We start from the raw sequence: 15709 nt of genomic DNA, 5'->3' as shown, positions 1-15709 counted from the left end.
GACACAGAGGCTTCCAGTCTGAGGAAACAGGATCAGCTGAGGAATTGGCAAGGTGAGGTAGCTGTGATTTGTTCTGTTTCTCTGATCTTCCAGCGTTCACCCCAGTATCTGGCTCCAGGTTTGATTTTATTAATAAGACCCTTTAGAGATTCGTGCTACATGAGTGGGCCATCATCTCAGTAGTTGGCAGTTCAGATTGAAAAACTGAAGACATTGCTTCTACATTCTCTCTATTCCTAGGCTAGAACCATCTTATAGATAAAAACTAATCCAAGTCAGGAAGAGGAATGTTTTGATCCTGAGCATTTTGATCCTTCTGAAGTGTGCTTTCTACCAGCTGCCATGGAAACATGGATAGCTTCTTGGATAGTCTCAGTCCTCTTGAGTTCCAGCTGTGAGAGCTAGTGACCTCATTACAATTTGGATCAGAGTTGTGGAAAGGCAGTTCCCAGGGAAAGTAGAGGATAGTCTCTTCTGGGCCATGGGACTGAGGGGCTTTATTAGCATTCTGAAACTTTTTGCATATTTTAGCAAGGCAGTCATCTCAGAGCTTCAGCCCAGGATAGCTTCACATAGTTCACAGCTGTGTCACATCTTGAAGTTTCTTGTGCATCCTACATGCTTTCACAAGACAGACACTTATCTCTTCCAGCTGTAAGCCAGAGGGAGTGGTACTGCAAATTCTTAGCAACACATGCAGACTCAAGCAGCACAGTTAACTCTCTAGTTTGACTTTCAGGCACCAGAAATCTGTTGGAATTCACTGATGATTACTGAATTCACTGATGATTACTGGGTGTGAGTTCATATGGCTTGTAGCACTGTTTTGGAAACTAGCCATTTTCCCCTGCTCTTTTCTTCTGGCGTTCCTGCATCACTGATTGAGAATGGTTTGGACTATGTTGCTTAGAAAAGTGATGGCAGAAGTCTTGTTCATTACCGTGAGTTGAAGGTACAATGGAAGGGTGTCAGGAAGGATTAGCTAGAGGCAGGACGTGTCATAATTAGAAAGCCTTGGAAGAACTGCTTTAGGGAAACTGAAAGCACAGCTAGAGAAGGAATGTTCCAGATGTTTGTCTCTTGATACTTTCCCACAGTGATCCACACCCCAAACAAGTCATTTCATCCTTGCATCCCCAGTTGGAGCTCTAGCTTCTGGAAGATGCCAATTCTTGATAGGAATTCTGTCAGAGTTGGATTGAATGTCTGACCTCATTTGGCCCATTTGTTTGGAATCCTGAATAGAACCAGGAAAATTGGAAAAGGGAGTGGAATTAGGACCATAAGAGATAGTCTTTGGTTATACAACAGAAAAAAAGATTGTGAGCCTAGTCTTTAATGGCTGAGCCATATCTCTTGTTGGAGGAGGGAATGAGGGGTAGGTTGGAGGGGGAAGGCTGGAGGGGTGGGAGGAGGGAAGAAAGGGGGATCTATGATTGTTATGTAAAATGAATAAAAAGTTCCTTAATAAAAAAAGACATTTAAGGAAAAAAGGAAGAAGGGAACAAAGCTAGTGAGTTGAGAGTCAGTTGAAAAAGAGGATTGGTAAAAATGGGGGGAGGGTGCTGTGCTAGTATCTTGCACTGAGATAATTGATTGATACATAGCTCTCAGGACTTATAAACTGCTACTGACTGTTCTTAAGGGAAATGGGCCTGTATTTGACCCAAAGTATGTTTCTATGTCTTTTCACAGTTAATTTTATAGAGAGCTTAAGGTCCTCAATCATAAGTGTGTCAAATCCATAGTAGTAAATATAGGAAAAATCTGAGTATGCTGGAGGCAGGACAGGAATCCATTTAATGCCACAAGATGACTCTTACTATAAACTGGTCCAGAACACCTTCAAAGCTAAGCAATTATTACTCGGGAAAAGAGGCTAAGGAGAAAAACCATGATGTTGGGGGTAAAGAGAATAAAGCACCATAAGAATATAACTGACAACTTCCTTTTTATTCCTGTTTTGGCTGCCAAATTATAATAAGGCAAGTGCCCAGAGAAGCATTGTCACATAGGAGCATTAGGCAGTGGGTACCGAATAACCTTATTGCTTGTACCAAAAGCACAGCCAAATTATAACTGTGCTGTTTTGGGTGCTTTTGGTGGGTCTGCATAGACCACAGTCCTTCCATACAATGGTTCTTAGAGTGTGGTCCATGGGCCAACAGCATCAGCATTACCTAGAAACTTGTTAGAAATGTATATTCTCAAGCTCTCCCCCAGACCTATGGAATCAGGAAGTCTAGAGTGGGGGACTGGGAAGTACGTGTTTTAAAACTAGCCCTCTGAGTGTATTCAAATTTTTAAAATCATTGATCTCATAGTAAGGACTCTGCCAGGCAACCAAGAATCTATTGAGCCACAGTTAGACAGTGTTGGGTTCAGCTTAGGGTACCATTTCTAACAATGTAGGATCGGCTAGAATGGTCTTTGATCCTGTTAATATAATGGCAGGTAATGTTTCTAAATCTTCTTCAACAGTGTTCATATTTTGCTTACTACTAATATGAACAACACTACCCCATCTAACATTAATTATGATAATTAATGAAATCCCCAGTGTAATAGGAGCTAAATATAGCTGTAGCACTTTATGGTGGCCGCCTCTCAAGTGAGGCTTTTTGATTAATTGCTAGCCAGCCACCCCTGGAGTATGCATTCCTGATTAAGACAACTGACCGCCTATACAGTGTAGCTTAAACTAACGTACTCATACATCATGTTGTACTGTCTACATGAAAGTGATTTTTTTACACTGAAAATTGACATTTTTAAAACATAATTTAAACACCATAAAACTCTTCCATTTTAAGTATACAGTTTTGGCAAGTCATGTAACCACTACACCAATCACAATACATACTGTAATCACCTAGATTATATCTGTTGGGTCCTTTGAGTAAAAATTTCCACTTCCATGCCACAGTAGGTTACCATTTATCCATAGGTAGATTTAGCATGTTTTATAATTTTATGGAAATTATTTATATAATTTTGTTTTGTGTTTGTTTTGTTTTTTCAAGACAGGGTTTCTCTGTGTAGCTTTGTGCCTTTCCTGGAACTCGCTTTGGAGACCAGGCTGGCCTCGAACTCAGAGAGATCCACCTGCCTCTGCCTCCTGAGTGCTGGAATTAAAGGCATGCGCCACCACCGCCGCCGCCTGGCTTATTTATATAAATTTTATGTAAAAGCCAGTTGATTGATTTTTTTTGTTACATTCTCAGTAATTATTTTCCTTTTATTGTATGTCAGTGTCTATTATGTGACTACCACAGGTTGTTTATTTGTTATTCTACTGCTTTGTTCCCAGTTTGAGGATGTTATGAATAAAGCTGTGGACATTCATGTTCCAGGCTTTTTGTGAGCATGTATTTTTATAAATATATATGAATGTGGGTCATAAGATATATGTGTACTTAATTTCATAAGAAACTCCTAATCTGGGGCTGGAGAGATGGCTCAGAGGTTTAGAGTACCCACATGGTGGCTCACAACCACTCATAACTCCATTTCCAGGGGATCTAGCACCCTCTTCTGGTCTCTGTAGGTACCAGACACACATGGGATATATAGACATACATGTATGCAAAACACTCATACACATTAAATAAATCTTTGAAGATAAAAGAAAAAGGAAGAAACTGCTCGTGTAACTTTCCAAAGCTGTACTGGTTTGTATTCCTACCAACACTGTAAGTGCTCTGGTTGTTCCATATTCTTGTCCTTATTTGTTATTGCCAGTCTTTACAAAATTATGGTGAATAATTTAAAATAACATATAGAAATTCTTTTCTTACCTCTAATTTCAATGTAGGCCATAATGTTTGGTTTCTCGAAAGAGCACAAAGCTAATAATGTTGATCCAGGTGACAGATATAGATTAAAATATTACTGTTTCCTTAGAGTAGGATTAGTGTTATGGATATCATTTGTCTGTGGCAATTATGTGTCTTCCTTTTGGTCATTTACTCAGTCAGTTCTCTGGCTGTATTAGCCCTGCTTTTTCAAACAGCAGTTGTATATTAAGTTGCTAAGAAATAGGACCTGTGGCCAAATTCTTCTCTTCAAGGAGCTTTGGGGAGCTGAGTTTCTAAAACAGACATACATAGAAACTCTAGAAATGTCACTATGATAAGGCTTGTGTAGACTTGAATAAGGGCACTGCCGGAATATAGCCTTCTGTTAGATGACTTGACTTTTAGGGACTTAAAAAAAGATGGCTGTAGAAAACAATAGGCTAAGTTGTTGAATTGTTACTCTGTGCTGAATATTGGAATTATACCTTAGACTTAAAGCTAATTATCAGAAAAACTTCCTCTTGTAGCAGATGGGAACAAATACAGAGACCCATAACCAGACATTAGGCAGAGAGAGAGAGAGAGAGAGAGAGAGAGAGAGAGAGAGAGAGAGAGAGAGAGAGAGAGAGACAGAGAGACAGAGAGACACACACAGAGAGAGACACACACAGAGAGAGACACACACAGAGAGAGACAGAGAGACACCTTGGGACACACAGCTCTAACTGGGATGTCTTCATCAAATCCTTCCCCTCAGAGCTCAGGGAACCCCTCAGAAAAGAAGGCAAAAAGAGCCAAAGGGGATGGAGGACACCAAGAGAACCAAGATCCCTCTGAATCAACTGAGCAAAGCTCATATGAACTCACAGAGACTGAGGCAGCATGCCAGGGCTTGCACGGGTTCTATACCAGGTCTTCTGCGTATAAATTATGGCTTCCAGTTTAGCATTTTTATGGGATTCCTGAGTCAGCAAGTGAGTGGGTCTCTGATTCTTGTTCCTTCTCTTGGGCTCATTTCCTTTTGTTGGTTTGTTTTGTCCAACTTCGATGTGATAGATTTTGTTTTATCTTATTATATTTGATTTTGATACATTTTTAAAAAATTTATGAGACCTAAATGAGTTATCTTTTATAAAGTGATTTGAATGGTGCCAAGAATGTAACAAATGTCACATAAGTATTTATTAAGTAAATAAAGTCATTGCCAAACTCATCATTTCCCCCATAAAATTGCCTTTCCTTATAACTAAAAAAAAAAAAAATGAATGAATGAATGAATGAACAAAAACCTAGCCACTATGGTAAAGGCTGGCAACTGAACTGTCACTTAGACCTGCGTGGAGAGGGAAAATCAGTTTTCTCCAATGGAGTAACATGGGGTATATCACCCACTCACCCACTTCAGGGCAGGCTTCATGTTCAGGAGTAGTTGACGCATGTAACTGACTCCACAGTTTTTGGGAGTACTTTTATTTGGTTACAGCTTGGTAGGTTTATTTTTTTTCTTTTTGGGTGTGGTTTTGTTTTCTTGGTTTTGGGGGATTTTGTTGTATTGGGTTTTGGTTTTTGAGGAAAAGCATTAAAGTAGAGTGGGTAGGGAGGGGGAGAGGGTCTGGAAGGACTTGGGAGAGGGGAAGAAGATGATCAAAATATATTTAATTTGAAGATTGTTTTAAACAATAAAAAATAAAATGAATATAAAGCTAGTTACTAGTCCAAGATTACAAATTACATTTAGCAGGAATAAGTTCAAGAAATGTGTTCTGTAAAAATATTTAAAGGAGATTATGAATTTGAGAGAGAGAGAGTGGAGAAACATGGGAAAAGTTGGGGGGAAGAAAGGGAGGCAAGGAAATTATGTTAGTTTTCACAAGAAATTCTCAAAAAATTAAGAAATCATTTTATTGTATCATGACTATAATTAATGATGACATATTGTTGAAAATGCAAAGATTTTGGATGGCTATTGAGTGTTCTCACCATGAAAATAATAATGATGTTTGCTAATGCATGCTAATTACTTAAGTTTAATCATACAATTATGTGATTTTTATACCTCAGTCATCATATTGTATATGACAAATACTCGCAATTTTAGGTCAATTTATAAAAAAAATTGTTGAAATTCATTTTACTTTCAATTATACATTAAAACATATACATGCAGATTATATAAGCATGCTTAGAATGTTAACAGTATCTATTCCATAGTTATGGGCTGTTAGGATTTATTTATTCAGTTTTACAGTTTAATTTCTTATCTTTTCCACAGTAAACACCTGACCTTTTATATGAGAAAGTGGGAATACCGTTCTTTGCGGTTTCAGTTCTTATACAATTTCAGGAATGTAGTCCTTCCTTTTCTTGAATCTCGTGCAGCAGAGATTGACTACGGTAGATCCAGATTTCAATCTAGAAGGAAAAACAGGGCTTGTCCTCCTCCCTCTTGAGAGCTTAACAGTGCATGCATGGCCTGCAGGCCTTGCCACTGGAGTCCTTCACAGCACTAAGCTGTCCTCACTGTCACAGCACAGCAAGATTTTTTTCCTTAACCCTAAATGAGCAGAATTTCACTTGATAAAGCTTGGAGCATAAGCACAAGGTTTTTTCCTAACTTCTTATTGTGATTTCTGTAGCTGTTGGCAAGTCATTGGGGGTTTCCTCTATGCTTTCTGGTGAACTAACAAATGATCTTTGTTTTCCCCCTTTTTTTCCAGCTGACCTGAATAACGTCAGGTTCTCCGCTTATAGGACTGCCATGAAGCTGCGAAGACTGCAGAAGGCCCTTTGCCGTAAGTATTAGCCAATGTTTGAAGGCCTTGATCATTTTCTTTGCTTAAAGAATGAGGACTGGAGATTTTTCACCACTTTTATACCCTTGAGTCACAAGGTCATTTTGTCAGACACAATTCATTCTTTTAAGTGTTCTGCTTACTATCTGCCTAGACTGTTTTGTTGGATTATAACTATCTCTGCAAGTGTTCAGCGACTATTGTTAAACTGATAAGATACTGATAAATTTTGTTTTTTAATGAATAGCATTTACACCCACATTTGTCTTTGTGAAAGTTACTCTATCTTCCCCTTTTCCATTATATCTTCATTTTATAAAGGGTATTTAATATTAGAGGATTATGACAATATTATCCGAACCAAGTTCATAGATATGTGTCATTTGTTTCTTTAAATGCTAATATTAAGATGGATGTTGTGATAAAGAAAAGATTATTGGATTTTTTTTTGTTTGTTTTCCCAGGCAGGGAACTAGCTCTGTAGGCTAGGATTGCTTCAAACTCAGAGATCTGCCTGCTGGGATTAAAGGCAGCAACACCATGCCTGGCGAGATCTTTTTTTTCTTTTAACTTTCTTTTTATTTATTCTTTGTGTCTTTCACATCATGCATCTCAATCCCATTCATTTCCCATCCCTTTGTATCTTCCCTCTGCCCTTGCAACCCACCTCTAAAATAAAATGTAACAGAAACAAAAAGAGAAAACAAAAAAGAAAAAAAGGAAAAATCTCGTCCTGGAAGCTGTAGTGTGACTCAGTGAGTCACTCGGTAAACCCTTTTTGTCCATATCTTTTCTTGCAAGTGTTCACTGGAAAGAGTCATTGGTCTGGTTTGAGACCTCTTTCTTCTGCTACACTATTGATGCTGGGCCCTCACTGGGACTCCTCTTAGATATCCCATTGTTGCCCTGTGTTGTGGAGATCCTGCAGCTTTAGGTGTGCAGGACCGGCCCTTTACATCCTCCAGCAGATCATAGATGGGGTGGATTTTGGGGTCGGCCAACTCATAACCCTGGTTCTGGGCCTGGGTAGTTGCAGGGTTGGTCAGTCCTCCAGCTCTCCCCTGCCTACATCACCAGGGCGAGCTCTCCACCATTGCCCTGGCGAGTTCACCCCTTACAGCAATGAGCAAGGGGTAGGGCCAGTTCTCCTGCTTTCATGTCCTCAGGGTTCATACTCCCACACCTACACCATCAGGGCCAGCTCTACTGTGTTGCCCAGGTGAGGTACAGGGGCCACTCTCCTGAGTGCTACAGCTGGTGAGGAACAGGGACAGCAATCTAGGTCTTATGACCTTAGTGTCATCTCTCCCATCCATCACAGGCAATAAAGTGGAGGGAAATCTCCCCTCTGTCCACACCACCATATGGCAAATGAGGGGTGGGGAGCAAGATTATTATTTTTTTAATCATGTATCTTTGGAAAGGGGGTTGTGTTACATGGTTATTTTATCAATAAAATGAATTATGGATAATACTGTTTGTCAGTATGCATTAAGGGTATATCCATCAAGTAGATAGGCACAGACACTACCACAAAGGAATTCAGAATGTAAGGAGGGATGTCCAAGGTATAGGTGAAAATCTGGAGAGAAGCAAATGTACATTAAAGGTTATCATCAGTTATGACCATGATTGATAAAAAAAAAAAAAAAAAAAAAAAACAGTGATTATTGTCTCCCATTTTAGGCTGAGGCACTGAGGGCAAATGAATGGATAATTTGATTGTCATATTTAGTGTTGTGGCAGTGGAAGAATGTTCACTATGTGAACAACTAGCTTTGTGCAGTGAAGAGCAGAGAAAGTTCATGGGAATTTGTGTTATCTAAGCCATGTAAATCTTTAAACGTAGGTAGAGCTCCCTCTAAGAAGCATGTTCTAGTCATAGGGAGGGAAGGCTGTGTTCTCAGGCCTGGAGCCTAAAGAGAGTGGAAAGTACTCAGGAACTGAGATGACTTCATCATGGCTACTGTGCAGAATTCCAAGGAGGGCTATTGTAAAATATTAGGCTGGAGAGAGAAGCAGGAGACAAATTGTGAAGAGCTTTGAAAACCCAAGTTAAAGACTTTAGAGGTCAGTGGGAGCCATTCACGAGATTTTGGCAAGGGGATGACATGGTTGGATTTTCACTTAGAAAAAACATTCTGGCTAGGAAACAAAGCAGAAATTGAGGGGTTGAGCCATGGACTGGAGATCTGTTACAGAACTGAAACCAATGGTCTGAATAGGAATGGAGGAGCATTTCAATATATAGGAGGTAGATGTTCTAAGCCTTAGTGATTTGTTTGATGGGGAGGGCAAAGGAAAATCCAGGAAGGGAAGACTCATGGATTCTTGGCTTGAGCATCCCTATGAATAGTGAGCTCTGCTACCAGAGTTTGGTAAAAGGTATAGTACTGAGGAGAACTACACAAGCAATATTTAGCAATCACAGTCATGGAGCTACTGCTTACATGAAATATGGAAAGGTTAAGATAGTACAGCAACACACACACACACACACACACACACACACACACACACACACACACACACAGGGAGAGGGAGGGAGAGATCATTTAGGACAGAAAATGAGCAACTATGAAAAATGAGTATAAAGTCATGTCTGGGAGTTCAGTAGGAAAATGCAAGAGGTTGTAGTGCCACTGCATGGGAAGAAAGAAGGAATGTGTCGTTAAGGTCAGATGATGTTGGTGACAGTGCCCATTGTATGTAGCAACAAAGAGAGCCTTAGCAACTTTGGTAGAGATAATACACTGAGCAGCTTAAAAGCGAACCCAAAGTCTAGATGGCTGGTTTATGCCTGTTCTTAGAGACCTTTAGTTACAAAGGGGAGCAAAGAGAGGTTGTAGCATATTAGAGATGACTGAGGAATTAAAAACGACTGGCTTAAGATGAGAGGATAAAAATGGGCAAGGTATGGACAGGTATCCTAGAGCCAGACAAAAAGAAGAGACACTTCTCTGCTAATGGAGTGCCAGAGAGAAGGATACATGGCAGGTTCTAGGTAACCAAGAAACCTGGCAGCAGGAAGGTGATGAAACCCATATAAAACCAAAGGTTTTCTTTGTGGAGTTTGAGAATCCCTGTCACACAGTTAGCAGTGGAAGGTAATAAAGCTGACACTGACCTTATCTCTGTGGAGAACAAGAGGGAGGAGAAGTTAAAGAGCAGCATTAGGAAACTCAATCAGCTGAGTATTTGACAACAGCACCAGTCTCTAATGGTGCAATATTTCCCTAGCAGTAGCTAGCAGTCAGAAGCTGCACACTGCTGTCCTAGAATAGGCAGATGACACCCAGCTGAGGGTTGTGATGACTTGGCTAAAAGGGTGGTTAGAATATTGTATTTCAGGCCTCTGCTGGGTAGGGGACGCTACAAATTGAAGTAGAATTTGGCAGTTAGGAGGTGGAAGGATCAAGAGGCAAAGTACGATAGGAGGAGTTTGTGAAGGAACTGAAAGCCATGAAGTGGTATTCAAAAAGGAGATATTGCTAAGTACTATTTCCAAAGCAGCCATTTAAGTAAGTGACAAGGTGAATTAAGTGTGAATTTTTATGGAGGTAGAATGGAAAGTTAAGATATAGAAAAGCTAGACTTATGTATGGGTCATCCATGCTAATACCAAAATCACTCAAAATTGAGGACAGAGCTGAGAAGCACTGAATGACTGTAATCCTTGGCCACCAGAGGTCTTCAGAAGTGGGTGGTACTCTAGTAAAGGAACTACTGATATGAGGTTGTCACATACAGACGGGAGTGCCCTAGAAGTGAAATTATTGGGAAAGATCAAGGAGGTTCTTTTTCTTTTCATATTGATATTCCCAATGATTAACACAGAACTGAGCAGAGAATAGAGCTTTCTGTTTTCGTAGAATTAATACATGGATGAAAGCCAGTGGAAGATTCCATGGCCTTAGGAGCTTATAGCCCAAAGTTATCGTTTTCAGGTGTAGAGCTGCCAAGTTTAAGTGGGTAATAAAAGGCTCCCCATGCCTAGGATTTCCTTGGGGACCTGGTTAATGAATCATAGCAGGCACAAAGGAGTTTGGGGTGGGGTGGAGTCAAGGGGCTGAATAGAGAAAGTCTTCTGTCTTTTTTTCTTCTCTTGACCCTGCCCTATCCCAGAGGTACTGCTTGCCTTTGATAAAAAGGAGAATTATGAACTGGTTATTATAAAGTGCTATAGAATATTCCTGTAAGATCCCAAAAGTTCAAAAGAGGTAACCAGCTGTTCCAGGTTATACTATGACAAAACTCAGAAATAGACTAGGTAGAAATGTCTCTAATGTCTTATGACTATTATCCCTTTCCATAACTGTCCGGGACCCACTAGAACATTATTCAGTTTTTATGGTGAAAGAGTTTGATTCATTGTCTTTCATTTCAATGTATGTCAAAATTTTGGTAAACATTGGTAAAATGGAGTTGGATATTGTAAAAAATATGTTAGCTATTTGAGGTGATAACCTTGTAATAAACTTAAACTCTGAATGTAAGATGATTTGGTTGAATTTTCACTTTTAAGCAGATTTGAAATTCTCAGCATTTCTTTTCAGATCTTCACTCTGATTTGAAAAAAAAAAAATCAAGGATCGCAAAATTAGAGTGTATTTATCTAAATTAGGTACTGAATTCTTAAGAATGCGTGGATAATACCATGCAGACTATGGCCCCATGTGCAGTGAGAACAGAGTGAAAAGTTTTGGCAATCCATTTACTTTTGAAAAACATGTGTGGTCCAATTCCTTAGTGCGTTTTCAATAGGTGATTTAAGAACTTCCTCTAAATTTTGTATTTGCTTAGGTTTATCTTCCAGCTCCTTTTTTATTTCTATGCCTGCAAAAGCCTGATAAAGAGCTATTGTCCATGGTCTAAGCAAATGAAACTTGCCCTGGCTAGTTTTTCCTATCAATGTGTGCTTCTACTGTGTCTTACATTAAAAGAAATTAGTGATGTTATCTCAGTGATTCCTGGATGCCAGTGAGGAGATTGAATTTCAGATCCCTTAGAAAACATACTTAGCCACCTCTATTAAGCAATTGATCTTTTTTATAAAAAAAAAAAAAAAACCCTTTTTTTTTTATCAAAGTTCAATATTACAGGAAACCAAATAACACATTTTATCTACCATAGAGAATATGCTACTTAAGTTATGAGTATCACCATTTGCTTACAATGCCCCCAGTTTATAATCACTTTTATGTTGCATGAGTCTATAGGTGCTTTTTCTGTCAATGTAAATAAAAGTTAACATTGATAGAACAGCAGAGACAAATTGAAAATCTTGGTTAGAAGGATTTGTAAGCTGGTTCATATGGTTGATAGCCTGCTGAAAGTATGAAGAAGATAATGTAGCTTTTCTTTTCTTCTTCCATGATTTTGACAACAAATGTGTATCTTTTATAATTAAAAGGATAACCAACTTTCAAGAGCAGAAGTAAAAATGTACTTAAAGCAAATATATTTAGTTTATTAGTGTGTAGGGTATTGGAGAAAGCCCAACCACAGAGCTAAATATATGACAGTTGATAAATGTGACAAATATTTTCCATGCAACAAGAAGTTGAGAATAATTTGCCACTGTTCAGAAACCTAATTCTAAATTATACTCATGTGGTACAGTATAGAGTTGTCTTAATAAAGCTGAAACTTCTGGATTTGCCTTCACTAAGACAAAGCGAAAAATGTGCTTTCTTCCAGGTAAATGGACCTTACCTTCTAAAGCACTTAAGGTGGCTAAAGATGGCATTAGGCGAGGTTAGGTCGGTAAAGAAGACTCACAGGAGCCACAATAACATGGCTTACATATCTGCTGTTTATTGCTAGAGAAAGCTACAAGACAAATAGCATTTAAAAGCAAGATGTAGATCCTCAGTCAGATGCTGACTCACAACAAGAGCTCCCAAGAACCAGGCGAATTATTTACACCTCCTATGTACTTTATACATAGATACACACACATTACTTTTCATGTAGGTTAGAGGACATATCTGTTATATCAGAATTAAAAATATCTTTAGACATGGCAAACAGTGCTTTTAAATGTATGTGACATTTAAGAGAAAGTGTTTCTGTAATAACACCCATCTATCTTCCACGGAGAGTGTTGTGGTCTCTCTGATGTCCAGGAGTTGCACAACTAGGATAGAGGTGGTTGGTCTCAGTCCTTGTAATATCAAAGAGCCCTTTGTAGGCACCATTACCAGTGATCACTGGTTTTATTTGCCCATTATTCTAGGCACCTTTCCATATTTGTCCTTCCTTCTGGAATTGGATAACCTCAAAGTATTGTTCTTACACTAGGACTAGAACATTGTTTTCCTCACTTAACCTTTACTATTTAAGAGTAAACTCTAGCTGGCCAGGTATTCCTAGTCCAGCTCCCATTTTTTATAAGTCTCTAAAAAATTATTTCTTTCAGAGTTTTGGGTTCTCTACTTGTTTTGAACAAATTTACTCCCCTTCCTCACTTGTTCTCAGGTCTACCCATTCATTTTTTACCCACACAACATTATGTGTTGTGTGCTTTGTTGTTTTATTTTTCTTTGTTTCTTTTTCTTCCTTCTTTCCTTCCTTCCTTGCTTTTTTTTGTTATTGTTTTTAAACTCTTCAAGCACAATTTGTACTGCCCAAATATTCTTAAATGTGTGGTCTTCCATTGGACTATGGTCAATTTATAAGGGCTACACTAAGAGAAAAAGGTCTCTTCCTCTCCCGGCAGCTAATCATTGCCATTGATTCCATAGCTAGGCATGCGATTGTGTACCTAACTCTCCTCTCCATGCTGGGATTGGATCTGGGTTGAGTTTGCACAGGTTTTGTGCATGCAGTCACAGTCTTTGAATTCATATGTGCAGCTGCCCTGCTGTGCCCCAGAACGTTTCCTAGTAGCCATTTATTGCCTTTGGCTCTTGATAATCTTTCTGTACCCTCTTCTGCAGTGATCCCTGAGCTGAGACTTGGTAGGAGTGACACACACACACACACACACACACACACACACACACACACACACACACACTTATATCCTTTAGGACTGAGCATTGTGTAGTCTCTGATTCTCTACACTCTGGCCATTTGTGGGTCTCTGTGTTAATCACCATCTACAGAAACCTTTCAGATGAGGAGTGAAAGATGCATTGATCTATAGGATTTAGTTTAATAATATGTTAGTTTAACACCATAATGTTAGTAGTTTCTCTCCCAGAGCCTATGTCCTACTTAGTCATAGTTTCTTGACCTGGTAATAGTGCAAGGTCTGAACTCTATTTACTCTCTTGCTCTCCATGCCTTGCCCAGTTTGCTTTTTTTTTTTATACAACCCAGGACCACTTGCCCAAGAATGGCATTGCCCACCGGGTGCTGAGTTCTGCCACATTAATCATTAATCAAGAAAATTGACCACAGGGTTGCTGCTGACAGGCTAATTTGATGGAGGCATTTTCTCAATTGAGGTTCCTTCTTCCTAGATGGCCATATTTTGTGTTAAATTGACAAAAAAAGTAGCTATCATAGCAATATTGTCAGTGATTGCAACTCTGTATTGTAGATCAGTTTAGGAACTACTAAATCTGGCATCCATCAAAAAAGAAAACTGTGATAGAGGGAATGGTACCTGTAAGTCCCTTCCTTGAATTATCTTTTTAATTGTAATTTGGTCCCATGGGTGTAGCCCATTTGTCAAAGGTAATAGTTGCTCAGATTCCTTTGTTGTCAGCTCCACCCACAGGTCAGAGAAAGTGAAACTCAATGGAAGGAAGTTCTGGTCTCCCTTTAGCCTTTGCTAATCCAGCTAAGGAATTACAATTTTCATCAACTGTAATATCAGCACGCAGATCCATGCCAATTCATTTTGTTAATTCTTCGATTTGAGTTCTTATTCCAAACTCTACCAGAAAGTTACATTTTCATCCATGATTTAATCCTAAGCCTGTGCTACTTATACTTACCACAAGCTAAGAGTAGCTTGCCAACCAACATCAACAGTTTATTCTCTATTTTTATTCCTAAATAACACCTTAGTAATATTTTTGTTAAGAAAGGGTTATGAATCTTGTAAACATTTTCACTCCTGATATGTATATTTTATGACATAAGAAAGTTCTGTCTTCAACCATAGGGCTTTACCATTAGATTATAGAGATAGTTTGTGATGTTTGGGGGAAGTAGATCTATGGGACCCTGTGGTGATATTGTGTTCCCCAATATATTGTGAACACTAATAAACTTATCTGGGGTCAGAGAACAGAACAGCCACTAGATATAGAGGCCAGAAAATGGTGGCACACATACCTTTAATCCTAGCATTCTGGAGGCAGAGATCCATCCAGATCTCTGTGAGTTCAAAGCCACACTGGAAACAGCCAGGCACGGTGACACATACCTTTAATCCCAGGAAGTGATGGAAGGAAGCAGAAAGATATATAAGGGGTGAGGACCAGGAACTTGAGCCTGGTTAAGCTTTTGGCTGGTTAAGCTTTTAGGCTTTCAGAAGCAGTTAAGCTGAGATTCATTCCAGTCGAGGACTGAGAGGCTTTCAGTTTGAGGAAATAGGATCAGCTGAGAAGTTGGCGAAGTGAGGTTGGCTGTGGCCTGTTCTGTCTCTCTGATCTTTCAGTGTTCACCCCAATACCTGGCTCCGGGTTTGTTTTTATTAATAAGACCTTTTAACAATTGGTGCTACAAGACCCCTTTGGCCAATGACAGGATGTAACCGGTGGATTTGATGTTTGAACCTAGACAGGATGACTAGGCTTAAACAGATCCTCTTCTGCATGCCAGATATGACACTGGAAGAGAGCCGTTTCTCTCCTCTTTCTATCCATTCAGGCATGAAGAACACACCACCATGTGGTACTATTCTTTCATGACATCAAAGCTATAATTGCTTCTTCCATTAAAGTATTTTTGGAAGAGGCTGAAAAGATGGCTTAGTGGTTATGAGCACATACTGTTCTTATAGAGGACCCACGTTCCAGCATCCATATTGGGACAACCACATGTAACTCCAGCTCCAGGGGGTCTAGCTCCTGGCTTCTTTGGCCATCTGCATTCACATGCACATACCCACACATATACCCACACAATACACATAATTAAAAATAACCTCTAAAAAATCTT

General features: G+C 39.3%; 1 protein-coding gene across 15 annotated transcripts in view; it reads left to right on the top strand.

Annotated features, from left to right (window-relative positions):
* Dmd (dystrophin) overlaps window positions 1–15709 on the top strand; it is a 2251111-nt gene that overhangs the window by 2138467 nt on the left and 96935 nt on the right. For all 15 annotated transcript variants that reach the window (XM_076562037.1, XM_076562042.1, XM_076562041.1 and 12 more), the window contains one exon: window positions 6515–6589. In XM_076562037.1, coding sequence (XP_076418152.1) covers window positions 6515–6589 — 75 coding nt within the window. The remainder of the gene's footprint in view (window positions 1–6514; window positions 6590–15709) is intronic.

This window comes from Peromyscus maniculatus, chromosome X (assembly GCF_049852395.1).
Source record: "Peromyscus maniculatus bairdii isolate BWxNUB_F1_BW_parent chromosome X, HU_Pman_BW_mat_3.1, whole genome shotgun sequence".
NCBI classification, from domain to species: domain Eukaryota; kingdom Metazoa; phylum Chordata; class Mammalia; order Rodentia; family Cricetidae; genus Peromyscus; species Peromyscus maniculatus.
The sequence above is the reverse complement of the archived record's forward strand: the minus strand, read 5'-3'. Positions and strand labels throughout refer to the sequence as shown.